Genomic DNA, 27076 nt, shown 5'->3' on the forward strand with positions numbered 1-27076 from the left:
AGCACTTGGCACACTGTATTACCTTTGCTGAGATCCATGAGAGCAGAGGCTGCTTTATTATCCCTTGCAGCCTTTGGGCTTAGGTGAGGGCATGGTGTACATATGTGCTGAGGGAACCAGTGACCTCCTGGTGTCAGCCCAGCTGTCTCTGGGTTGGTCGGGGTGAGTAGCTACAATTGCCACAGTCATGGGAGAAGCACAGATATCTGCACAGCTAAATCTGGACTTCTAAACAGATGTTCCTTCAGCCTCACGGTTGGCAAGGTTGGCGGGATAGCAGCAGTATTCTCTCAGCAAGAGGAGAGTTTGCCTAAACTCAGATTCAGGTATCACTGAGTGTTGACCAAGTCCCAGGCACTGTCAGGCACTTTAATTATTTCGTTTCCATGAAGGCCCTAAGACATAAACCTTAGTACCTTTTTATAGTTGAGAAAGCTGACAGTGGTTAAGACTTGTTTAGGATCACACAAAGCCAAGTGGCAGAGCTGGGATTAGAACCCTGGGTATTTCCTTTGGGCCCAGGGCAAGTTCAGAAAACTGCTTTGGTCTTAAAAGACAGCAGTGTTGCCAAGGAAAGTCACCCCAGTGTCACCAGTGACCTGGAAAGGAGAATGCAGAAGAGAACAGCCCTCGTCTGTGAGGTCAGCGCCTGAGTGACAGCTATCAGAGGATGGCAGGGGGACTCTCCATTTCCCAAATGATGCAGTGGAGCTTTAAGCAGGCTCAAGGTCCCTTAGTATCTGAGCCATGAGAGGCATGAGGCCACTTGTCACAGGCCAAACAGATCCACTGATGTCTGGTGACATCTTGCCCTTGCCCTCTATTTTTGGTGGGGTAATGTGTTAAGAGGGTAGGTTTTAAAAGATAAGGCCAGCCTCGCAGGCAGTTCTCTCTGACCTGATGAGGTAAAGCTTTGGTGAGGCCTGTGGTTCCTTTGGTGCCTCCAGCCCGAGGGCAGAACTTCCTGAGCGTCTGGATCTTCTGCTAAACAAGAAGCACCCTCACCTCCCCCACAAATCCACTCCCTCACACACATGGGCCCCATGGGAGAGTAGTGTTGATGTTCGGTGCATGCCAGGTACCAAATACTAAGAAGCCAGGAAAACAGTTGCTATGGAAACCATTTTAATGCTAGGAAAATGTTTTCACCCACTGTCCAGGGGAGCTGTAGGGCCTGGCCCACCTCCCACAGGACCTGGGGCCCCTGGGCAGCCACTCACTGAGCCATAGCCCACGCCCCCATTTCTGCTCAGTGTGGGAATGTGTTTGGGATGGTTCTTAGACTGGTCTAATGGTTCCCAAACTTCTGTTTCGGAAGCCACAGCGCCACTGCCAAGGTGGGATGTTCCCCATCTGGCAGTGTTCTGCTCCCCATTGGGAAGGGTAGGGTGGGGAGCAACCCATTTCTGAGCACTGTGTGTCAGGTCTCGCAGCTGTTTTCACACACACAGTCCCATTCCACTTTAACCCATAATCCTGTGACGCATAGGTACTGTCTCCATTTCACTAATATGGGAATTGGGGCTCAGAGAGATGAAGTGACTTGGCTAAGGTCACATAGCTAGTAAGTGACAAAGTTGAGATTCAAACCCAGGCAGTGTGGCTCCAGAGCCCTTGGTGCTTAAAATACAACCCAGTCAAAAGTAACGACAGTTTGGTCTTTTCGTTGCTAAATATTCCCATTGATTTATAAAGTTTCCTTTGGAAAGAAAGTAACAAATGTGCAGTTATAAAGACAAACTCTCAAAGCAACTTTCCTTCCAGCTTTTGGTCTAGAAAGAGATGGCTGGGGGTGGGGGGGAGAATTATCCAGGAAGTGTGATTGCCAGCACCACCAGTTGCTATAGACAAGCAAGGTGACTTCCACAGATGACTGGATTTTAACAAGTTAATTGCACTGATTCTGCCACTCCTTTTTCTCCACAGTGCTCTCCCTCAGAGGCAAGATCTGAGGGCAGGTGTGAAGGGAAGAGAGTGATGGTTTGGATTTGGCCAATGGCTTTGTGAAAAGGGAAAGCAGAGGGTAAGACCACGAAAATAACTTGGCTTGCCTCTCTTGGGCACCCTGATGCTAAACTGATAGGACCTCTCCTGGAAGAGGGTCCCATGTGAGCACGGGTGGGCTCTCAGGCCTGGACGCACAGCACAGGCAAGTCTCAGGGAATTTCTCCAGCCAGTCTGCCCAAGAGAAAGCTCTGCTTTTGTGAACACCACACAAGCCACAAATGTAGTGTGGTGGCAGCCAGTGCTGCTGATATTGTGCTCGAGAGCCCTGCCGGAGGCCCAGGACCCATGTTCTGGTTAGCCCGGCGCTGTGTTCACGCCCTTCAGTTTGGAAATGGAGATCGTGATATTCACAAACGACGTTAACATGGTCCTCCCACTCTTCCAGTGCACTTGTCACAACCCCAGCACTCCTACCCTGAGCAGGGACACTGAACCAATTCAGAGATCAGGGTCAGGTTGACATTCCTGTGGAAAAGTGACAATCACTTAGCTTGATCCCTTGGGTCCAAATTCCAGCTGAGGGCAGTATGGGAACCTGGGTCCCTGCCTGGAATTAGAGCACCCTGACATCTGTCTTCACAAAGGCAGAAGAGGGATACAAATCCAGTGTTTGTGTACAAGGACTCAGAGCAATCTGCACCCAGTCCTCCCCGTGCACAGTCTGGCTGTCGGCAGACTCACGTTGCAACACCAACAGATTCTAATAAGTCCCTGCAGAATGGAACTGTGATGACAAGAAGGCCTTCAATTAAGGAAGTACCCTAAAGGGCAACTCCTCACCCCTGCATTCTCCATTTCCTCCCGCAGAGGGAGAGAGCTTGCTAGCAGTGCCCTGGCCCAACCAGGGCCCCGAGGTCCTGAGGCAGCAAGGTGAGGAGGGTATGAAGGGGCATGCCCAGGTGGATGCACGAAAGCTGCCAGCCAGGGCTCTTGGCCACCAGGCAGTTTCCACAACGGAAATCTCCCCCACTGCCAATTTCCTCGGCTTGCGTCTATTCTTTCCCACCTAACCTCTCACCGGCCAGAAACCCAGCAGAAGGGGAAAGAAGCTGAAGACAGCCATGCAAAACTTGTCTGCTTTGCTCAGCTGGAGTCTATGGCTGAATATCTAAATTCTACTTCCAGGAAGTGTTGGAGATTAAGAGCTTCCTGGTCCTTCTAGTCCTGGTCCTTCCTAGTCCTTCTCGAGCCTCTGTCCAGGTGGGGCTGGTGGCAGAACCCTGAAGGGCCTGCCCTCCAAAAGGCAGGCAGTCCTGGCCCTGAGAGAGGTAGAGGGAGCCCCAACAACTTGAGCTTCATGCTGAAGGCTGAAGGCCCCTTTCCAGACTTTGGCATAAAAGCCTTTTTCCTCAAGTTAAGGGTAAGAAAACACTCCCATCGTGAATCTTTGGAACCACACTGAAGCCCTCACATTCAAGTGGGTCTCAACTGGCCCACGCTTCAGTCTGCATCCCCCAGAGTCCAGTCCAACAGCTGCCTGGACTTGATTCTGTTTTATAGCGCTGCTCAGTCCAAGACAGTTGACCTTGAGCTTTTCCTCCCCTACAGAGGCACTGCCCCTGTGAAAAGAAACCAGAGGACCTCACTGTTATACAATAGAGTGTCAACACTGGCAGGAACCTCCTCCAGATGAAGAAACAGGCCCAGAGAGGAGAGGTGACCTACCCAAGGTCACAGGGAACGGGGAGCAGAGCCAGGGGTCCTGACTACCTAGTCCCGAGTTAGAAAGCATTTGATCCTCCATGAAAATAAATACTAAAAATATCGCCAAGTTACCACAGTCCATAATGGGTAGGCCTCATTTCCAGTGACTTTGCCCAAAAGGCTGTACATTTTTTTAACTACAGTCTAAATCGCTTAAAAAATTGAAAAGCCGGAATGGTCCGTTCAGGATGCAGTCTCGTTAGGTGACAGGCTCCACTGCATGGCCTAAAATTAATCAACGTTTATCGGCTGCATAAAGGATGTTGTAGTGGGATGTTTTATAGAGCAGGTAAACGGAAGGGATGGCCGCCTCGGGGAACACGTGGTGGTTCAGGGCCGTGTCCATCTCGTCCACGTACTCCACCTGCAGGGCGATGTTCAGTGCCTGCGACAGGGCTGTGATCTGGATGTGGTCGCACTCCATGGCCATGGGCTCCACTTCCTGCAAAGGCCAAAGTGAAAAAACAGACCCAGTTTAGGAAGGAGGCCTGGCAGAGGACAAGTGAGACGGCCAACCCTGGCTTCCAGGGTCCCAGGTCAGAGCCTCACAACAACCCACTACAGAGGAGGAAGTGGGGTGCAGTAAGGAAGGAACAGCTGGAAATCGCTAGAACTGCAAGGCTTAAATCTAGATCTTACTGATTCCAGATCCTTTAGCTATATCTAAGAAGAAGACACTACTTTGAGGAGTCTGGAAAGTGGGGCAGGAATTTTTCAGCTTGGGCTTCCTAATACACATAATCCAAGAATCTCCAAACAGAAAGGGACTCAGTCATCAAGGGATTTCCAGCTTCAGTGCGTACAGGGGGCCAGGCGAGTGAGTGAGTGAGGCAGGATGCTGAAGAGACAGCGATGGTGGCAAGCTGACAAGTGTGTCCCATCCAACTAGGGCAGCCGCCACTTAGCTCCTGCTGATCGTTGCCCTGCAGGTATAAGGCCTGGGGAGCTGGATCTTCTGACTGTTCCAGAGAAATCCAGACATTCACATGCGAATTGCCCAAAGTGTAAACGTTGGCAGCTCTTCCGGGTAAATACCATACATCATACACAAAACACGTCTGAGGCAGATGTGACTCCCGGGCTGCTTCTCTGCAATTCTGTCAACAGTCCAGTCCAAAGCCCTTATTTCTCAGATGGGAAATCTGAGGCCCAGAGAGGGAAACAGACTTGCCCAAAGCCACACAGTTCAGGCAGCTGCAGGAGGATCTGTTTCTGGCTTGCTAATCTAGTGCTCTTTGAATTGCAAATGCGGACACGACACCCAAGTGCCCCCCGCTGGGGTTGCTGGTGCTCAAGTCTCCTAAGGAGAGAGGGATGAGAACAGAGCCCTGGACTGGGGCTGAGTCCCCAAAACCTCAGACCCCAAGGACCTACGTGAGCGCAGAAGTCTTTGAGGTCCATCTCCTCGTCGATGAAGTGGCGGAAGAAGTCTGCACGGTTCCTGATGAAGGCCGAGGCGAGCAGACGCAAGAACTGCACGATTCGGTCCGAGGAGCTCTGGTCGTTGAACACCTTCAGCAGGCTGGACACCGAGCCGTCCTTCTCCACCAGCTCCACCACACTGTAAAACTGGGCCACCGGCGTCAGCCAGGCCAGGCGTAGGCCAGACCCGCCCGCCCGCCACAGGAGTCCCGCCACGTGCACGCTCACTTTTAAATCCTCAAGTCGAGACACCAGAATCTATCAATCTGCCACCCACCAAAGCTAAGGAACAGGGTTAGAAGTACTCTGTAATGAGTACCTCAGCCCGGAGTCCTGTCTAGGGAAACGCAGCTGGGGCCTCCCTCCCTCACTGGCGTGGCTGCGATTCTTACAGATTTAGAACTGAGCGTCCTCCAACCCCACCCCCTTCACTAATGGGATCCAGGGGACAGGGGTGGAGAGGGAAGGGGGGAAGGAGGCTGGGGAAGTTCCCAGCCTGAGAGCTGCTGCCCCAAAGGAGGTGCCTCCTCCCAGAGGGAGGGCAGGGCCCTGGGCTCCCTGTGCCCTCAGGTCCCCACAAGCAGGAAGCAACCCTCAGTCCTTCCGCAGCTGGAGGGAGCAAGAGGGGCACAACCCCAGAGCAGCAGGCTGGGAGGGGGCTCCGGCCAGCGCCCACTCCTGTCCGCCCTGCCAGCAGCAAAGGACCTGGTCCATCCCTCAGCCATCGTGCCCCGGCCAACTCACAGCGTTAAAGAAGTTTCGGAACTTGTGCTCCTCAAAGCCAGCAGCCAGAAGGTCATTTGGGGTCTGCAGTACACACTCTTTGAACCTAAAGAGAGTAGACTGAGGCTTCCAGGGAAATACAGGGGGCGCCGCAGCGACTGTCAACTCTCACCCCACTCTCACCCACTGCCCTCTACACACCTGAGACAGTGGGTGTCACTAACAGGTGAAGGACTTTCCTACCTTTCAAAGCACTGCCGCCTGGACCACACCTGACTTGTTCTGTCCTCCCTATGGTGTATAATCCCAGCAGGCGGGTATTACACCCATTTCACAAACGAGGAAATAGAGGTAATCACCACCCACTCCCAGACATGTTGATTCTGACTTTCAAAGGTCTCTTGACTCTGTCCCTCCTTCCTGTCCCCAGGGTTCTGGCCTGCCCTCGCTTCTGGTCCCTTCTCCACAGGGTCGTCCGGAGTGACCTACCACAGCCTTCTTTCTCAGGATACAGCTCCTCAGCACAGACGCCCGGGGCGGGGGTCCCTGCTGAGCTCACCAACCTCATCTCTAGTCCAGTCTCACAGCCCCCTCCTGCCCCACAGCCATTCCATCCATTAGCACCCAACATCCCCTCGGCCAGGGATGCTCTTCTCTGTAGTGTGCTGGTGCCAGTCTGTACCCGCTCACAAGAGCTACTTAATTGTTAAATTCTCAAGAATTTTGCCAGCCAGGTGTTCGACACAGCCATTATTTAAAAAACAAGTTATGTAAATTTACAACTACATAAATTTACTAAAAACAAAGATAATGAATATTCAAAACTCATCATTTCCTAATTACTTGTATCCACGCTCTTGAGATTATCTGTGTCTACTGTGTGTGGATGGAGGAAATACAATCTGGACTACAGCGTGTGTTGTGTCTGTTCCCAGCTCCCTGCTCAGTGACCCCAGGATGTAGCTTGAAAATCAGTCACGACGGGAGTATTTATCTCACAGAAATCGGCTAACACCACACACCAGGCCTCCCACCCCGCGGCCGTTAAACCTTTGCTGGCACTGACACCCTTCAAGACCTCGTCCAGTGCCCTTGCCTGGTCAGTGCTGGATCGCCCCTCTCTGCGCCCACTGCAGGCCCCCTAATGGCACGGCCCCATTCTGGGGCGTGTCCTGGTACTCTTAGGGGGCACAGTGAGGAGCCCCACGCGGCCCCCGGCCCCAGGGCACAATTTAGGAGCAGAGACCAGACACAGACCAAGTGACTGGTCCATGGAGGGAGGGATGCACCCACACGAGAAGGACCAGATGGAGAGGCTCTGGGGGACCAACCAGCATGGGCAGAACTGCAGCCCCTCCCCAGGGAAGGGAGACCAGACTCCAAGGACACACGAGGGGGTTTTCACAAGGGACTATGGCCCCACGAGAGGCCTGAAGAGGCTTAGAGACCTTGTGGAAGACAGAGAGGTGGACAGGGAGGGTCTGTGGAGTGGAAACATCTCCTAAACCAGAAGGTGGGGCGTTTTTTGCTGGAGGGCAACCTGCCCTCTGGCTGGGCCCAGCTGTATCTCAGTCCGACCTGGCTAGGGCAGGTGTGGGAATGAGCACTGTGCTGGGAGTCGCAGCCCTGCTGTTAATTCGTTTCCGGCTTTGGGCCGCTGGCCCCCGTCCACGCAGTGTGGGTGATGGTAACACACCTCCATGGGGGTGCCGTGAGGGCCCCTCTGCTCACTTTCTCCGTGTGAGGCTGTGATGTGCACAGCTCTGCCCCTGGCTCTCCTGCCCTACCCCTCTTCCTCCCCCGCCACCCGCCCCTGAACCTCCACCGCATTCCCACATTCACTCCTCCCCAGTGACTGCTGACCCCGCTGTGCCCGGCACCGGGGACACAGAAAGAGTGACCACAGGCCCAGCCAAGTAGGGGCAAACACCCAGGACTCACACCCCACGAGGCGAGGGAGGGAAGGAGGGCGGCATCAGGACTCGGAGCGCAGGCTCTCTCGGCTGCACACCAGTTTTAGTGCGACCTCGGGCAGGTCGTATAACCTTCTCCGGGCTCAGTTTGCCCAACTGTAAAATGGGGGTAACACCAGCCTCGTACATCCCATGCCCACCAGACACCCCCGCTCGGGTGCTCCCAGACATTTCAGACTCAGCATCGCCAAATGGAGCTCCCGATCTTCCCTGCCCCGCTCTGCAGCGAGTGGCTTCTCCGTCCTGAGAACTCGGGCCAACACCCGGCAGTCATCCTGGCCTCCTCTCTTGCTCACACTCGTGCACCGCGCACCACACCCGAGCGTGCCAATCCTGTCCACGCCACCGCCCCAGGTGTCTGGAATCCGACCACGTCCCTCCACCTGCTCAGGCCGCCATCATGGTTTCTCTCCCCTGGGTCCCTTCCGAGCGCGTCCCTGCTGCTCCCGCCCGGCCCATCCCCCACGCGGCAGCCAGCAGGTCAGGCCCCTTGCTCTGCTCACACCCTCTGTGGCTCCATCTCATTCGGGATGAAATTCAAGGTCCCTATAAAGGCCTACGAGGCCCTACATGACCTGCCCCCTTACCTCTCCAGCCCTTACTTAAAACCGCACCCCCCCGACCCCTGCACAGCCTGGCCTCCGCCCTGCCTGGTTGTTCCCCACAACACTTGGTACCATCGGGCACATCAAACACTGTTCATATGTCCTGTCCATTTCTCCCGTCAGGATGCAGGCTCCCCGGGCGGAGATTTGTCTCTTGTTCACTGCTGCATCCTCAGGGCCTACAACATGGTCTGCGTGTGGCACCGGGCTGGGTGAGGGCTGGATGGAGGGACGGAGGGTAGGGGTGAAGGTGAGAACAGAGCTTGCTGGGCTGGTACAGAGACAGGGTCTGGGCTTTGCTAGCATCACGTTGCTGAGTCCGCATGACAACCCCCTGAGCCATGCAAAATTATCCACCTTCCACAGACGTGGAAACTGAGGCTCAGAGAGGTCTAGTCACTTGCCCAAGGTCACACAGCAAATAAGCAAGAGAGTGAGGTCTGACCTCAGAGCCCAGGGCCTCTGTGTGGCACAACTCTGGGGGACAACGGTGGCGGGCAACTGCACCGTACTGTCTTGATCCCCAAGGGCTGTGGGGAGGAGAGTGACTTGAGATACTGAGTCTCGGTCAAAAGGGGCTCAGCCAGTTTGTCACTCAGGAAATGATACAAATGGCTCATTCAAAATCAGGAACAGGTGGCATAATCTCTACCCGCTCTGAGGGAGGCTAATTTTGAGAGGAGATGATGGCCCCCACCTAGTGGTTCTCAAGCAGGGCTGACGTTTTTACCCCAAGGAGACACTTGGCAGTGTCTGGAGACACTTTTGACGGTCATGACTTGGGGAGGGGTGCTACTGGCATCTAGGGAGTGGAGGCAGGGATGCTGCTAAACACCTGCAATGCACAGGACAGCCCCCCAACGAGAAGACGCAGCCCAGAAGGTCAGCAGCGCTGCTGTTGAGAAATCTGCCTTGGCAAAGGGTTTCTGGCCCAGGGACCATGATCAACCCCAAGTGCCCTGTGACCCGTGGCCACTCTGCACCGTTCTCGGAGTGTGCGTGGGGCGTGTGTCTCTGACAAGGAAGCCCGTGGCCTTCATCAAATCCTCTAAGGGCTGTGAGACCCCCAAGTTAAGAAGCAGGTCTCTCAGCTCCCTGCTACTCAAAGTGTGTGCTGAGGCCCAGCAGCAGTGGGGGCATCTCCTGGGAGCTTGAGAGAAATGCAGAATCTCAGGCCCCGCCTAGACCGACTGAGTCGGAATGTGCATCTTAACAAGATCCCAGATGCTTTGTACAAATGGTAAAGTACGAGCAACCCTGAACCAAGCCAAAACACGAAGGCCTAATGGAGGATCGCCATGGGGAGCAGCTGCTGGACGAGATCTCCTCCGGCACTGACCCTGAGATCCAGGCCTGACCAGGCACACACCTGGGTTACTCACACTCAAAACCAAGGCCGGCTGAAATGACCAAGGCCGGCTGAAATGACTCAGAACAAGCGGGCAGAGCTTCTTCCTTCGTCTGTTTTCTTTTTGGAGCGTGTCTTCACGAATGCACCCACTGTGCCCCGCCCAGGCTAACGCAGACCAGGGGGCTGGAAAGCCTGGAAGGGCACTGGTTCCATCCCCGGCCCCTTGGCTGCCCCCAACTCCACCACAGCAGGCAGCTGGCATCCCCCACATCAGTGCCGCGGCCGGGCAGCTCTCCAGCCCCCTCCCCCAGTTAGGCAGGCCATGCCGAGGAAAGACCCCAGGGAGAGCCAGGGCCACCGCAGCAGAGAACACAGCCTCGGAGCCAGGGAGTCCGCCCGGCGGCCCTCGGCCCGCAGCCCCACTCACCTGAGGATCTCTCTGCTCTTCCCCAGCAGCGACTCCAGGTAGGCGTAGCCCAGGGCCCGGTAGAAGCAGTTCCCGTCCCCCTTGGTCTTGCGGATGGCAGTGAACCTTTTGCTGAGTTCCTGCGGGGGAGAGAAGGGAACGTGGACGTCTGTGACAGCAACGCCCCCTCTGTGTCGTGTCGTGTCCTGTCAGGGCCGGGCCCACCTCCCCCAGGTAACACTCCTCCCTCCTCTCAGACTGGCTGCCCCTTCACAGTCTCCCGACTCTCATTTGTCCCACAAAAATAAAAATACGCCGAGTGTGACCTGTGTGTCCGGCACTGAGGGTCAGTGGTGATGGGACCACGGCCCTGCCCTCAAGCAGCCTACAGTCTGGGGGGCAGATAGACAGTGGGGCGACGGGGACAGGAGGACGGGGAAGCTGTGGTGCCGCGGAGCAAGGATGTTCACACCAGGCTTCAGAAGCCCGGGAAGGCTTCCTGGAGGAACAGTGCTGAGAGGAGAAGCGGCGTGTGAGGGGGTGTGGCTGGGCGGAGGGCCAGGGGCTGCAGAGTTGGGAAGGGGCGCCACCACGCAGTCTAGCCAGTCCTTCACACGTTTCTCAAAAGGCGTGGCCCTCCCCACACCGGCCCTCAGGCTCGGCTCCTAGCTATCGATTTCCCTCTGAAACGGCCCGGAGTCCCCTCTGCTGCCTCATGGGGTTACAGTCAGGGTTTTGACGGCAGAGCCTGGTTTTCACGGGGTCGGGAGTCCCCACTCCCACCACCAGCAACAAAAGGCTCGTAGCTGACCGGGCCCAGCCCAGGCAGGCAGGAAAGGACGTGCTCCTCGGAAACCCTGCTCTCATCTCCCGAGAGGGCTCAGGGGACACGAGGGTCACTGTGCCGCCCAGCCGCGGCTCCTGCCCCAGGAAGTGCTCCCTGCAGCCACGGGGGACAGGCAGTCCTGCCAAGGAGCAGAGACAGGCAGAGGCGTGCTGCCCCGGAGATGGGGCGTGCCCAGGCTCCTCCTGCCTCCTGCCGGCAAAATCCCCTTTCCGGAGCCCAGCGGGAGCGGCCTTCCCTCCTGAGAGGCGCCCTGGCAGCGTGGTCACACAGGCAGCTCACGGGATCACGCTGCCGGTCCAAACCCCAGCTCGGCCCTGCACCAGCTGTAGGACTGTGGGCCTGCCATTTCATTTCCGCGCCTCGGTTTCCTCAGGCATAAAATGTGGGTAATAAAAGTACCGACCTTGCCGTGTTGTAATGAGGTGTCTGTGAGTCAATAAAGCCCTTAGTGCCTAGCTTTAAAAAAAATTGCTATTTTTTTTTGCATCTAAAGGATTTCTCACTAAAGCAAATGCCTAACATCAAAACATTCGGGGAGCCCTTCAACTTGCCCAGGAACCTGGTCCAAGCCCTAAGCCATTTTTGTGCCTTCAACACGGCACCGTCTTCTCCGCTCCCAGCTCTAGCCCGTTAAATCGAGGGTCCTCTCCTCCCTGCCCCCTGCCTCACCTGGATTTTCCTCTGGTAAATCCTGTTTTCAGGATGATCCCGGAGAATTGAGAGAATGTCACATTTTTCTGATATTAGATTGAAAGATGTTTCACTCTAAAAGATAGAAAGAAGCAAAGCTGTGACAATTTCAAAAGCAACTGACGGGTTTCACCACGTAGAAAGCCTCTGAACTGCTAGCTACACGACACAGTGAATGTCACCTTCCCCCAAAGGCATGTGGGAGTACGTTACCGGCGTCCTGGGTGCCAGGTTCCCCGCACAGGGGGTCAGGGCGGGCCCCGTCCTGTGGGGGTGTCATCTTGTAACTTCCGAACAGATTCGTTTTATAGAATATACCTCACACTTAGTGGACCTTCTGCTGGGGTACGATATGTCCCTTTATCTCCGTCTGTCCTTCCCATCTCACCCATCGTTCCTTCTTTTATTCATCCAACAATTACCAAACGTCCCACGCGCGCCAAGCACTGTTACGTGCTGGAAACAGAGGCCAGAACATCTGCCCCCTAGCAGGGCTCACAGTCTGGGGGGAGACTGTAATGACGCGGGGTCATCAGAAGAGGCCACACCGTGCAGGACATGGGGTGAGGCCCCCTACGGTGGTCCGGGGGTGCCAGGGAAGGTCTCACGACCCGAGGTCACGGAGCAGGCAGGGTGGGGCGGCGCCTTCCCGCCCCGCCTACTGGTGCAAGTTCACACTGCAGCCCAGCTCCAGCCCAGGTCAGTTCTGACCCCGAGTCAGGGCCTCTGGGGGGCTGAAGAGGAATCATCTGGCAGGGAGGAGGAGTGGCAGGGGAAGCTCCAGGAAGGCGCAGGAGCCAGCTCTGCTCCGACAGCCAGCTCCCTGCGGCCCCGTCTCTGCCCTGTGCTTTTCCTGCCAGACTCAGGGCTCAGACAACTGGGGAACGGACCCCTGCCTCCAACCCGCCCCCGGAGCAGCTCTGATTTCAGCAGGAAAATAGTGTAAGAGAAATCGGTGTTAAAGCCACTTGGAGTTTATAGTCTAAAATAAGTGGCCCGGGTACCTGCACACAACCCAAGGAGACAGTTTTTATGCAAGAGTGCACAGCTGAAAGGTGACAGTAACTGGGGTTTTCGTAAATGGAAACCTAATTTTCCATGAGTTTACTGCTGTCACCTTTGACAGAGCTGTCACCAGAGCTCGCCACTTTCACTTTATGCCTGCGACCGCAGGGCCTCTCCCGGGGGCCTCTCAGCCTCTGCACTGACTAGATAATGACCTCGACCCAATGCCATCTGATGTCACAAACCCCCTTCCATCTGGAGAAACGTCTGGATTTTAATGATTAGATTTCTCCAAAGCCCAGCGCCAGAGGGAGAGCACGGGGCCACGAGATCACACGATGAGGTGGAAGCAGCTCCACATGGGACAGACTCCAAACTTCTGACAGTGAGCCTCTCTGGCCCCGATTCCCACACCCAGCATCCAGCACAGAGGACAGGCACTGCGACTGGGAAGGGGCATTTCTGGGGAGTCTGGATGCCCCTACCCATCAAAGTCTCCAAAGCCACAAAGGCCTCCCTTGGCACAGGACAGCTTGTCTAACCATCCGAGACCTTCCATTCACCAGTCTGATTCCCCCAGGCCCATCACAGGGCCTAGAACAGAGCAAGCAATGAGATGTTTGTTAAATGAATGAATAAAAGCCACCTCCTCCATGAAACCTCCTTGGTTTCCTCACCCCATCTGAGTCAGGCTTGGGCTCTCTCTTGAACTCATACTTTATTTCTTTTCTCCCTGCCTGGTGGTCCCAATCATGCCCTCCCTGGATTCGGGGGATCAGGGCAACTTCTCAGAGGAAAGCCTAGGAGTGAAGAAGGATGACTTTGCTGTTCCAAAGAACAGGAGGAAAAGTGTTTCTAAAAGAGGGAACAGAGCATGCAAATGCTTGGGGGTGGGGGAAAGGATTCCAAGGTTTGCTTCTGGAAGCTTCCATCCTATACCTACCCTTCTTCCTTTGCAAAATTAAGTCAGCCTCAGGTTCCTTCCCCACTCCCAATCTGACACTACAGTGGCAGGCTGGCAGAACAGTGGGAAACCATCGGGAGGAATCAAACAACCGTTCTGGGGCAGACGCTGTGGGCTGCTTTCCCATCAGCCACTACCCATATCTTCCCTACTTAAGGAGTTCCTACTGTACTCCAGGCAACACAACGAAAAACGCCCTGGTTAAGTCATGACAAGCCTAACCTCTTCCTCCATGATTTTCCTAGCCTCCCTTGCAGCTATGGGCAGCCAACTGACCAGGGCTGGCCAACCAGATCCATGAAAAGTCTGCTGGGAACTTCTGGGAAGGCTTTGGTTTTGGATAAAACTAACAGAGACGGCATGTCCTATTCCTTCCTCCCCCTTCCTGCCTTTAATGCAGATGCAGTGTCTACATTACAGCAGCCATCCTGTGACTATGAGGTTGAAAGCCAACACAATGACGATGGTTGATGATCTGCTGCAACCCTAAGCCCAAGAGGTGTGAAATAACAGCAAGGGTCATTACTGTGCACCTACTATGTGCCAGCTCTGGACAGAGGCTTACATATCCCCATGACCTCATTTAATCCTCACTAACAACTATCATACCCATTCTACTGACAAGGTCAGGTCTCTCGTGCCAGGAAGTGATTTAATGCTGATCTGTCCGACTCTGAAGCCTGTGGAAATTCTATCAAGCCAAACTGCTAGGCAGACAGGGCTCAGAGTCCAGGAGCTCTTGAGGGACCAAGGCTGCTAGACCTCACAGGAACACTGTGTGCAGGGCAGTCTGGGGCCTTCTCACCATCAGGCTGGGTCCCAGCCTCCCACCCTGCAGCTCCCCCCAGCCAGCAGACAGCGGGCCCCCATCCAGCTCAGGGCTCAGCGCCCACAGCAGCGCCCCAGTCTGAGAGACGCTCGTCACACGTGGAACGAGAGACGATTTATAGGTGATGTCCGGACATGGTTAAAAGACATCAGCAACAGCTGGAGGGAAAGTTATTCTCTTTTCAATTTCCTTCAAGCCTACTAATCGTGCCAAGGACAGAGTCGGCTTCGCGTGTACCTCTGACTCCTTTCCACTTCGCTGGTCTCTTTTGAGCAGTGAACAGTCCTCGGACTTGGAGACTACAAGTGATCCATTTTCATTTGCATTTTTTTTAACTTCAAACGAGCCAGCTTTATTCACTTCAGTGGCATACTTATAAAAAGTTAACACGTTTTGATCTATTCTAAATCATGGGAGATTTACATCATTGACATAAGTAACAATTGCTGGTGTACGGTTAATTTTGCACTCATACTGCGTGCTAATAAAGCAGATATCCAGGGACCCCCCATGTTTCAGAATTAAAAATCCTCCTCTCTGCCTTGAGGGGACGGCAAGATGACAAACAGATAATATTTAAAAACAGCAGGTGTACCCGCCCTACGACATCCTTCTCACTCCTTCATTCCCGGTCTCATCTCATTCCCAAGTCCCCTCATTCAGCTCACTAACAAAAAGTCTTGTTTTCACAGACAGCTGACTTAAAATGATGGCTCGGGTCTTTTTAAACGATGGACTCAGTAGTAGTACAATTGTATTTAATGCTGCTCGTGCTTGGATGGCCCCAAGCAGAAAACAAGAAAATGGGGGATGCCACGGGGCGGGGCGGGGGCGGGGGGAGGGTGCGGCCCAGAGAAGGGCAGAAAGTCAGTTTCATTTAATGAGCAGTTTCTGAGATGATGTCAGCAGAGGAGTAGAAGGGAGTTTAAGGAATTAATCTTCAATATGCAGAGATAAGTTCTTCAGTGCAGAAGACCACCATCCACAGCCACAGAGAGAATATTAAAGGGGGATGAGGAAGGGGGAACGCGCCATTTGTCAGGGAAGCATGTCTCGGTTCTCCACGAGCCCTCGGAAGACCAACTTGGCCTTTTTTTTTTTTTTGTGAGGAGGACTAGCCCCGAGCTAACATCCGATGCCAATCCTCCCCTTTTTTTCCTTGAGGAAGACTGGCCCTAGGCTAACATCCATGCCCATCTTCCTCCACTTTATATGGGATGCCGCCACAGCATGGCTTGACAAGCAGTGAATCCGTGCACACCCGGGATCCGAACCTGCGAACCCAGGGCCGCCGCAGCGGAGCACGCGCACTTTTTAACCACTGTGCCACCGGGCCGGCCCAAACTTGGCATTTTGGATGAATTTACTTATGCTATTTAAAACAGTCAATTTAAAGGAAATATACTAAACAGCACTCAAGGGGCCTCTCAGCTGGTGAGGGTGGTTCACGGGACCCGCTGCTAGCAGCAGCCTCTGCAAGGTATTCCGTCCACTTTTACCCTCCATCCCTGTTCCCACCCCTCCATCCCCCACCCTCTACACGTAGTGCCCATAGTATGGCTTTCCATATGTATCTTTTTTTTTATTGTGGTAAAATATACATAACAAAGTATACCACCTTAACCGTTTTAAGTGTAAGTTCAGTGAGTTCAGTGGCATTAAGTACATTCACATTGTTGTGCAACCATCACCACCAGCCACCCCAGAACTGTTTCATCATCCCCAACGGAAACTACCCGGTGAACACTAACTCCCCATTTCCTCTCCCCCCCCCCCCCCGCCAGGGGCAACCAGGCTTCTACTTTCCGTCTCTACGAATTTGCCTATCCTAGGGACCTCACCTAAGTGCAACGTATTTGTCTTTCTAAAAATAGTTATTTTACATCTGCATGTGTTTTAAATGTGCACACTTGTTATTCTATAGATATCAAGGTTTTTTTTCCCTTTACTCACGACTCTTTAAGATCTACCCCTCCTGACATATGGATCGGGGTCGGCTTCCTCCACCCCCAGGTGATGGAGCCTTGGGTCGGCTCCAGCGCCCCCCAGTGGTCGCAGGTGTGTTTATCAGGCACCTGGGAGCCAAGTGGCTTTCTACCTTGGCCCCTTCAAGTCCCTTGCTGACCCGCCTCCAGAGTGAACCAAGTCAGCCAGAGGTGGTCCCCACCCCCCTCCCCACCAGCAGGGCCCTGGTCACACCCCGGGGAAATACTAGAGTCTCCAGCTCCGGGGAGAACCTGGGCACGGCCTCAATTTACCAGCCACAAATCAGGAACAATGCTCTGGGTTTGATCTTGCTGACTCTAACTGGTGGTTTGTTTTTTAAATTATGGCTGAAAATTTCCAGGATATTATGGGGAAAGGACAGACAGGCCACATTTGACAATGCCCTGTCAGCCCTACTCAAGCCACCTGAAAGGATTTTAGCCTTTAATTGCTGGTTTGCAAATAGATGCTAATTAATTAAGTCAGGCAGGTAGCACCTCTGTTTGGAAACAGCTTCTAGCAGGTTAAGTGGAGGAATATATTTCAAGGTGAGAAAAGGACATTTCTTCAATCACTGGCTCTTCCTCAGCGACCCTGGGGACTAGCCCGATGCACTAACTAGTGGACTTGGGGTTCAGACCAGGTCTGAGTCCTCGTTGGCAGCCACACTGGTCCACAGAGGTCCAGCCACATTGGTTCGAAGCCCTGAAGCTTCCGGTAAGGATGTCTCCAAGCGGAGCCGGGGAGCGGTGCCACGCCAGGGAGACGCAGGAGCTCCCGTCCCACGGCTGCTGCGCCCCCACCCGTGGGAACCCCACGTGCCAGCACCGTGCAAGGATCCCCAGGTACCCCCAGGAGACGGGGCCGGGGGGGTGACAAGGAGCTGCAGGACGGGGAGGGGCCAAGCTGAACGCAGTGGGCTCTGGCGGCTCAAGGCCTGTCCCATCACACGACGTGGGACCCCAAGCCAGATCCCTGCCCCTCCCGTGAGCTCTCGGTGGGCCCTCCTGACAGGGACCGCTCGGGGCGTGAACCCAGCCTCTCCGGGCTTTCATGTGACGAGAAATATCAGGAGGATGAAGCTCCGCAAGCACAGGTCCCTTGTCACTTCCGTCCACGGGGGCACCCCCAGCGCCGGGAACAGCAGCTGGCGCCCAGCAGGCGCTCAGTACTCGCTCGTCGACTGAACGCAGCCCCCTCTGCTGGGCACGTCCTGGAGGCCAGGTGCTGCGGACTATCTCACTTCAGCCTCGCAATATTTCTGCTTTACCAATGGAAACTGAGGCGCAGAGAAGTCAAGCCACTTGCCCGAGGTCACACAGTGAGGCAATCTCAGGCAGGGGCTTGGACCCTGGTCACCCAGCACATCAAAGGTATTCTGCACCCACTCACCCTCCACCAAGAGAATCCACCCTGCCCTCGCCTGTGCCCTACTGTCACTTCCTGATGACTCAACAGCCAGGCTTCGGGCTCATGGCTCTGCCTGCAAACCCCGCTTCAACGTACCCCTCAGCGCATCTGTGCACACCCCCTGGGCCGGGCTCTGAGGTGCTGACGGGCCTCTCACAGGCCCCCCGGGCCCCAGCGGGCAATGCCGGCCCTCGGCCAGCCCGAGCTCCCTCTCCTGGCAGGGCTGACCCCAGCTGAGTCAGCCTTGTTAACCAGGCCCAGCCCCCCGAAAGCCACAACTCCCCGCTGGCTGGACTCCTTCAGCAGAGGCTCACCCGCCAGCAGCACAGGGTCCAGAAACCGGCCAACCTCCCCTCTCAGAAGGTCCTCGTCCCTTCCGGAGGCCCCCACAGCCGGCTGTTGCAGGGGCTGGAGGGAAATGCCCTTTTAAATGTCTACCCTAGGGTATGATGTAAAATATATGAATATGTGGAACGATCAAAAATGTTTTATTGATGACTGATTGAAAATGTCTGGAGGCCAAAGATCTAGGGGAGACCTAGTGCCCTGAATCAGTTTCCTCCTGTTGCCATAACAAACTCAGTGACTTAAAACAACACAGATCTATTACCGTGCGTTTCTGGAGGCCCGAGGGGAGAACCCATCTCCGTACCTTTTTCAGTTTCTAGAAGCTACCTGCATTCCTAGGCTCAGGATCCCTTCCTTCACTGTCGCGTCTCCTGGTCTCTCTGACCCTCCTGCCTCCCCCTTATAAGGACCCTTGCGATCACATCATTAGCTCACCTGGGGAATCTCCCTTCTCACATCCCTGAACTTTGTCACACCTGCAAAGTCCCTGTTGCCATGTGAGGTACTCCAGTCACAGGTTCTGGGGATTAGGACGTGGACATCGTTGGGGGCCATCACTCAGCCACCCACATGCCCCTTCTCTGCTGCTCAGCTCAGGAAATGCGGAAGAACCTGCATCTGGGCCCCCACCCCCCCTTGCGTCCCAGTTGTTGGCTGGCCTTGTAGAGACCCTGAACTCAGACGCCGGCCCCTCCCACTGACACCTGGACCCATACAACGTCCTCCTAATGGACCCTCAGCTCCTTTCCGGCCCTGACCTCCCCTGGAGCTCTGGCCTCAAGCTGCCACCAGCCACCAGGATGTCTGACCAGCATCCCCGAATTACTGCCCCTAACTGCTCTCTCGCTCCACCTGCCCAGGTGTCTCCAGCCCCCCAAAAGGCCCCTCCATCCAGCCAGAGATCACGACAAAGCCCCGGGAGTCCTCTTCCACTGCTCTCTTCCCCCGACGGCTCTGTTCCTGGGTCCAACCTGAGCTGCCACCATCGGCCCCCAGGGAGGCTGCAACAGTGTCTGCCCAACTGACTTCCCAGCTCCACTCCTGTCCCCATCCTCACCCTCCTCCCCAGCAGCCAGCGCAGGCTGGTTAACATGTAAACTAGACCAGGGCACGCCCTCCCTCAATTCCTTCCAGTGGCTGCCCTCACTTAGGAAAAGACCCAACCTTTGATGACAACCTCCCAGGTCCTATGCTGTCCAGCCTTGCTCACCTCACTCTCTCTGAGCTCCAGCCACAATGACCCTCTCTGTCTTCCTCCAACAAGACACACCCATTTCTACCTCAGGGCCTTTGCACATGCTGTTCCTGCTGTCTGGAATGCTCCTCTGGCTCTTCACATGACTCACATGATGTCACCTCCTCAGAGAAGCCTTCCCTGACCACCCTGTCTAAAGCTGCCCCTCCCCCACCCTATTGCCTTGACTTGTTTTATTCTCCAGCACATTCTCTGACATGTAGGTTCACTCGTTTACTTGCATTCTGTCTGCCTCCCTCCACTAGAATGTCAACGCCATGAGCACAGGGACCTTGCCTGCCTGTCACCACCAGTTCCCCAGTGCCTGGCACACAGTAATGCTTCAAAAATGCATCCTGAGTGGATGAGTGGAAAAATGGATGAGCCGGTCTCGGACTCCAGCCTGCCACCTCCAGCTCTGTGTCCACTCCATCAACAGAGAGATCATCCAAGCCAACCATCTTACTTGTCAAAAAAATGTTACGGTTCCCCCCACTGGCAGAATAAAACTCAAACCCCACAGCGCAGCACATGAAGCCCTTCACAGCACATTCTGACCTCACCTACTAGACTTGTCTCCTCCCTCCCTCAAGCTCCCTGCATCCACACAGATGCTCTCCTTTCCCAGAATATCCCATTCTTAACCATGTTTCCATGGCTTTAAGCATGCTGTCCCAACCTAGAATGTACTCTTCCCCAAATCCTCCCTGACCACTCTTATATATCCTTCAACACCCCATTCAAAAAACTCCCTTGGGAAGCCTTCCTGACATTCCCTACACCCTCAGAGTACACTGACTTCCTGCTGTGCTTCCAAAGCCCTTGGGCAGGCCTCTTAGGCCCTGACCAGTAGCTCAGGAATTGCTTGTGTCCAGCTCTGTCTTGACAACAGGCAGTGAGCTCCTAAAAGAGGACAGGCTCCTTGTCTTTCTCATCAGCGTCCTGTACAGGGCCGACAAGGGTGCCTGCTGGGGGCTTGTCTGACAAATAAAAGAGCCACCCAGAAGGGTCCTGCGGTTTTCCTGTTCACACCTGACACTCATTCATTCACCGAATGTTAAACGCACTTTGAGTGAGCACGAGACCACTCCCTACCCATGGCCCCCGCCAGTGGGGGCCCCAGGCCCGGTCCTCGTCCTAGCCTCTGCTTCCCACGGGGCTCTGTGTCTGCTACCTGGGACCCTTCCCCACACTTAGCCCAGCGACTTTAAAATGGGAAAGGAAAGGAGACGCTGTATTTTCTGTGGACGCTCTCTTCTGCCCGCCACACACCCAGTCACCACCATCCACACCACGCAGACTCAACACAAGAAACCACCACACAGCCCGGGGCCCAGCACGGTTCCATGGCAAACAGTAGGTGCTCAATAAATGCTGGGTGACTGGAAGAGAACAGACGCTGCACAGCCGCCGCCTCCCCCATGATTCCCAGGCAGACATCCTCTTTAGTGGGTTAACCCCTTCACCCTCTCCTAGGCACGCCAGCCTCCCCTGACGGGGTGAGGGCTTGGTGTTTTGACCCCATCTGCCCCCTAACTTCCAGTCTCATGAGTCCAGGGCAGACGGGAAGGTGGAGCCAGAGGCCTCACTGGGCAGCACAGAGGCTGAAAGTTCAGGTCCCAGCCCCCACCGCCCCTGCCATGCTCTCAGTGACCCAGCGGTGGCGGGAAGGCGTGACAGCCTCAGCTCAGGGCTGCTAAACACATTATCAGCCCAGCTCCTGCCACTCCCTAGTGAGGCACGCAGAAACACCTGGGCCCCCTTCCAGGAGCAGCAGAGCCAGGTAAACCCTTGGGCACTGGGAAGAAGCAGGAAGCTGGAGCTTCCAGATGCCCGGGAGGCCCTCAGCCACGCCCCAGCAGCGGGCTGGTTTGTCCAGGACAGCTCGGCTCGGATGACCTGGCTGCCCACGTCACCCTCACAATGTGCCAGGCCATGAGCAGGCTTTGACCCACGCCCCAGGCCAGCAGCACCCTGCAGTGGTGACCCATTTCCCGGCCTAGACATGGGAGGGAGGAGGCCAAGCGTGAAGAACCAGGCCCCTGTGCACACCCATTCCCAGGGCTCTGTTATCACAGGAAAAGCCACGGCCAAGCACTCCACACACATCATCTCATGTGGTCCTCACAGCAGCCCACTGTGCAGATGTGCAAAACAGGTGGGGAGGGGAAGGGACCACCCAGAGCCTCTCAGCTGTCCACGGGGCGGAGGTGAGATTTGAACTCAAGGGGGTGAGACCACAAGCCAGGCACCACCCCTTACACTCTCTAGGCTCCCCGGAGCACGGGGCTTTTAGGGTGAAGGGTTTTAGGCGGTCATCACTCCAGTTTCCTGCAGATTGCCTGACCCCCTCCCCTGCAACCTGGAAGGTAGACTGACCTAACACAAAGAGCACTGGACTGGGAGTCCAGAGCCTCGAGTTCAAGTCCCAGGTCCACCACAACCAGTCCCAGTCCCTTCCCTGTCTGGGCCTCAGTTTCCCCACCTGGCCACGCCCAGGGTTTGGCCTGGCTCAGGGGGTCTCTGGGGCCCTTTCTGCTCAGACAGGACTCTTCTGAATCAGGGGTTCTTCTAATCTTTGCTTTGCCTGGACCCCTAATTTACGTGCCTCACAACTTGAGACAGCCTCTCCATGTGGGACCTAACTCCAAACACCTTCTGTTGACGTGCGGCACAGAGAGAATGTCCAGCGACCCGGCCACCCCGCCACCCCCTAGGTCCACTCGTGGGGCTTGGAGGGGGTCTCTGATGGCTGAGCCCTCGGGTAGGTGGGCCCGTGAGCTGCCGAGTGGAAGGCTACTTAACAAAGAGGGGGCGACCTTAAGCCCTGGAGCCTCCCTGTCCCCGCTCCCGTCGAGGGCGCCTACCTTGCGCCGTCGGGGCGGCACCGTCGGGGACACCGGGGACGAGCGCGCCCGGGGCGGGGGGCTGGGCTGGGTCCTCTCCGCTGTGCGTCCTCAGGGGACGGCGGGGCGCGCCCCGGGCCCTGCAGGGCATTCCGAGGAAAGACCGGGACCCCAGCATGCGGGCGGACTCAGTACTCCCGGGGGTCCGAACGCCGCGGGCCGGGCGCTGGAGGAGGAGCCTTGCGCCCGACCCCCGTCCCGCGAGTGCACATGCGCGCCGGCGGCGACCCCCGCCCACCGCGTCCCCCTTCCCACTCCCCCTCCTCCTTCCCCCCACGACCACTGACCATAGTGACCCGAGCTGTCGGGCCAGGTCCCGCCCCAGCGAGGAGCGATCCGGTGCGGGAGGGCGCCGCGGGAGCCACTGGCTGGCTCCGCTGTTGGGTTGGGCGGCGGGGGCCTCGAGGGCGTGGGGGCGAGCGCAGAATACACCCGACCGCTCCGCAAACCAGAGGTTAGACCACCACTGTGTCCCAGCAAGACAGACGCCCCGCGATTGACGTCTGAAGCGGGCAATCAGAAGCCGGGGCACAGGACGTCACAGAAAGTGGGTGGGACTTCACGTGCCTTCAGCCTATGCTTTAGGGTCCGTTTGACAGGGTACCGCCCCCTTTTAAAGACACAGAAAGCTTTTAACTAGCAAAGGAGTTAGCCCAACCCAGAAAGACAGGTCTTCATTTGTAAAGGCTGAAGGGCTTTTGACCAAAACTGCAAATTGAGGTCTTCTGAAAGATTAGCTGGCCCTCATTAATTCCTAAACAAGATGGCATAAATGTAGTTTGCTCAAGATCAGAGGACAGGTGCTTAGGGAAATACACGTCCAATAACATTGTTACCCGCCTGCCCTTGTGTAGCTTCTAAATAATAATTTACCCCCTTCCAACTCATGAATCAGTAGATTGCCAACTACCCAATTAATGTTTTGTTGAAGGAATGAATTTCCAGGATCGTTGATGCTGTGCCTCTGGAATTGTATGGCTATGTATGAGGCGCAGACGGTGAACCAGGTTTCGTGACTCACTCTGCATACAAGCTCATTATTACTGAACATCAAACAGAGGAATACGTATCATTCAGAGATTCATTCACCAGCCCTCGACCCCTGGGGAAGGTGCTTTGGGTGGGTGAGGGTTTGTGGGGAAGGAGGCTGCAAAGCATTGCGTGCGCCCGTTTTACAAGTATTGATACTTCCAGGTGCATGTATTAAGCAATTCCCCACCGCACTCGCACTCCCCTGCCCCTGGCACCAGGCTAGGCTCTCAGGGAAACAAACATCCGTCTTCCAAGTGCGTATCATTTACTAGGAGGGGAGTGTGGGGTCAGTAAAGGCTCAAGGAGCAGTAACAATAATTACGAATTTTTACTCAACACTTACTGTGTATCTATCGGGCACTGTCCTAAACTCTCAACCTATGTTATCTTAATCTTCTCACAACTAGTTTATGGGGGGTAGGTCCTATTATCCCTATTTTACAGATGAGGAAACTGAGGCACAGGGAAATTAAGCTACTTGCGCAAATTCACAGACCACACAGTGGGGTTCAATCCCAGGCAGCCTGACTCCAGAGCCGGTTTTGAATTCACTCTGCTCAGGAACTGTGCGTGATTGCCAGCCGTGTACTCCCATGCCCCTATTTGCTTTCTGGGTGGTTTCTGTTCTTTGTTTTTTACAGCCAAGGAAGCCAGAGAGGTGACAGGAGCAGCCCAGTGCTTCTCAGCTAGGAAGTGGCACAGCTGGTCTGGATCCCCAGACTTCTGACTCCTCCTCCAGTGCTCATTCCAGGCTGTGTTAGGCTTCACTCAACAGAGGAATGATTGAGCGGGGTGCGCTCCATGCGGTGAGGAGTCTTGCTGAGGAGAGGAGGGAGGGGCCTGCGGGTCTCAGGCTCAGCCCTGGTCAAGCCCACATCCGGGGCATTTGGGGCCTTCAGGAGGAAGACCTTGAGCAAACTGAGGTTTCTAGCAGCTGTCGTTCTGGGCTGCAATAAACCCTGAGCCCTTGGCCCACTCCCCTCCCCTCCCCAGGCCATGGCAGCTCCAAACTGAGCCAGCACTGGCGTGTGGAAGGAGCACTGGACTGGAGTTCACGAGGAATCCTGGGCCCCAGGCTGGCTCTAGACTCTGCCACTCACTGCTGTGTGGCCTCAGGTGACTTCCAGGCCCTCTCTGGGCCTCTGATTCCTCACTCAATGAGAGAGTTGGACAATCTGGGCCATTAAAAAAAGATATTTTAAAAATATTTTTAGTAGTGAAGCCTTTAAACAAAAACACAATCTCACCCAGCATCTCAGTATATGTGTAACGGAATCTGTCCTCAACAGCAACTCGTCTGAGTGGGGAAAACGTAATCTCTTTAGTCTGTAACTCATCAGGCTTCTTCTTGAGCTCTCAAGAGGCTGGTTAGAAGAGAAAAGAAGTTTACGGAAAGGCCAGCTGGTTTTCAAGCTGGGTCAAAGTTGAAAATGTGAGCGGTCACTTTAGGGGCCGCCCCATGGCTGGGGGTAAACGTGTTCTGTCTGGAATGCATTGGCTCTCCTCTTCCTGCACTGCCTCTACCTGGCGTCCAGGTGTCTGGGTAGAGGGGTCAGGGCACGGCTGCTGTGGCCTCACAGGTTCAGAGAACAATATCTTGTCCTCCAGCAAAGGATCTGCGCACCTGGGTGATGGACACCCAGCTTTGTGGCCCATGTGACTCGTGGTCTGGTCTTTTTCAGGCTGGTCAGACCCAGAGCTGGCCCAGGTGGACCCCACCTCACTCTCTACCATGTGGCCCCAGCCCACTTTTCTCGTACTCTCTCTCCCTCACTTCCCAACATCCACGATACATGAGCCTAAGAGGATGGCTTCAAGCGCCCTTCCCATGCTGCCCCTCCTCTCGGCCTTTGCTCCTCCTGGAAGGCCCGTTTCACAGGCTCCACTTGTCACATCCCACCCATCCTTCCCATTCTGGCTCCTCCTCTATGAAGCCTCCCCAGATGGCTGGGCTGGTCATGAATTCCTCTGAATTTCCACCATACCATCTGTCTTTCCATGGTGCTGATCCCTTGCGACTGTGATTTGGAGGAGGTGGCAGGACATGGTAATTACCAGGGTGGGCAATGGCATCAAGTATAGTCATGTCAGGATTCCCATGGCATCACTCCTCAAGCAAGTCATCCCTCTCTGAGCCTCAGTTTCCTCATCTGGAACGTGGGGATATTCATACTTACCTCAAAGGGCAGTCGGGAAGACTAAATGAAATGATCATGAAAAGCACTTGACACTGTACTTGGTGTCTGTCAAGTGCCCAATACATGTGCACTTTGCATGGTGGCTACTGGGCCCTGAGTCTTGTTCATCCTTGTGACTAAGCCTAAAGAGGACAGGTGGGGATTTGCACGTGGCAGGGAGGAACCCCAAGGAGGTTTGCATCTGCATGCCTGAAAGGGGGGTCATCTGCCCTCTCCCTAATCAATAACAGAAAGCTGTGATGGAGGGATCTCAGGCAGCCATACCCATGTTGGCAGGAGCGGTTTAATGCCGGCCCGTTTTCCTGGTTCTCTTTACATTGTGCACCTTCCTGCAGGATGCTAACACCGTCCTCCTGGCTGCCCCCACCCCGCGCATCAGAGCCTGCAGCCTTGAGCTGGAAAACTTGTTGAGATACAAATTCGTGTTTGTTTCACTGCTGGGGAAGATCAGAAAGAATTAGAGTGAGCGCCTCGTCACTTCGCCCACCCCCCCACCTCCCCAGGGAGCAGAGCTGTGGGCCAGCCCTGGAGTCAGTGGGCTGCCCTGGCTCCCACCCCCAGGGGCAAAGTTGAGAAAGAGGCTTTTATTTTTGAGAAAAGATCTTTCCAGGAAGAACAATGGAATTTGGGGGATTGGAGAATGGGGAGGTGAATCTGGCTGAATGGGGAGAACTTTCTGGAGCAGAGAAGGGGTGGAAGCAAGTGTCCCAGAACAGGGGGCACTCCTAGTGTTCCTTCTCACTAGAGCATCACCTGTTGAACCTGAAAGGAAAGGCCTGTACTGCTGGAGGGAATCAGGACCCTGGCCTGGCTGGCGAAGACCCCTTTTGTCCCTCCCTTCAAGACTCCATATGTGTTTGGGTGAGGAGTGTAGCAATAGGACCAAAGATGGTTCATTCAACATGCGACAAAGATGTCCTGCACGCCTACCGTGTGACGGGCGCTGACCATGCACATCTGTGCACGAGCCTGGCAAAAACTGCTGCCCTCGCTCAGCTTCTGTTCTGGTGGGGAAGTAACCCCGGTACTCTGCACTAGATCGGTTGCCTAGGACCACACAACCCCCATAGGGCAGGGGAAGGACAGGGAGGGAGCCCTCCAAATGATTCAATTTTCTGCCAGCCCAGGGAGATGGGACACAGTGAGAAATCATTTTAGCAGAAAAACAAAAGGAATGTGGTATTTCTTGTACCCTCAGAGAGGGCCCCGGAGAGCCAGTCGCACGACAGGCTGCTCCGGCTTTTCAAATGTGAGACAAGAAAATCTGGGAGAGAAATCATTTTACAAGGCTCAGTTCTACCATGTCACAGCTCACTTTTTGGTGTAAACATGACCCACAGCCCCAGGAGGGTAACAGATGGGCTGATTTTCCAGCCAACTGCCCATCTGTGGGCTCCCCTGGGCCTGAGGTTTGAAAGCTAACATTGCTGCAGCTC

At 55.1% G+C, this 27076-nt stretch overlaps 1 protein-coding gene across 1 annotated transcript; it reads right to left on the reverse strand.

Moving 5' to 3' along the window:
- Positions 1-1108: 1108 nt before the first annotated feature.
- Positions 1109-25908, reverse strand: OTUB2 (OTU deubiquitinase, ubiquitin aldehyde binding 2). The gene is made up of 8 exons (XM_087448549.1): positions 25905-25908; positions 22698-22913; positions 22372-22460; positions 11708-11803; positions 10213-10331; positions 5878-5962; positions 5086-5280; positions 1109-4153 (listed from the first exon to the last, which is right to left on the reverse strand). Exons 1-8 carry the CDS (start codon positions 25906-25908, stop codon positions 3947-3949), a joined length of 1011 nt encoding a protein of 336 aa, XP_087304675.1. The 3' UTR covers positions 1109-3946.
- Between the last annotated feature and the right edge of the window lie 1168 nt (positions 25909-27076).

Source organism: Ceratotherium simum, chromosome 24, assembly GCF_057802395.1.
Source record: "Ceratotherium simum simum isolate JZ-2026a chromosome 24, ASM5780239v1, whole genome shotgun sequence".
Lineage (NCBI taxonomy): Eukaryota > Metazoa > Chordata > Mammalia > Perissodactyla > Rhinocerotidae > Ceratotherium > Ceratotherium simum.

Excerpts from the sequence above, each read along its gene's own strand:
- OTUB2 (XM_087448549.1), bottom strand. Across the intron at positions 22,461-22,697 it reads CGACAGCTCGGGTCACTATG|GACGCACAGCGGAGAGGACC; the intron begins GTCAGTGGTCGT and ends CCGTCCCCTGAG. Across the intron at positions 4,154-5,085 it reads TCAAAGACTTCTGCGCTCAC|GAAGTGGAGCCCATGGCCAT; the intron begins GTAGGTCCTTGG and ends TGGCCTTTGCAG.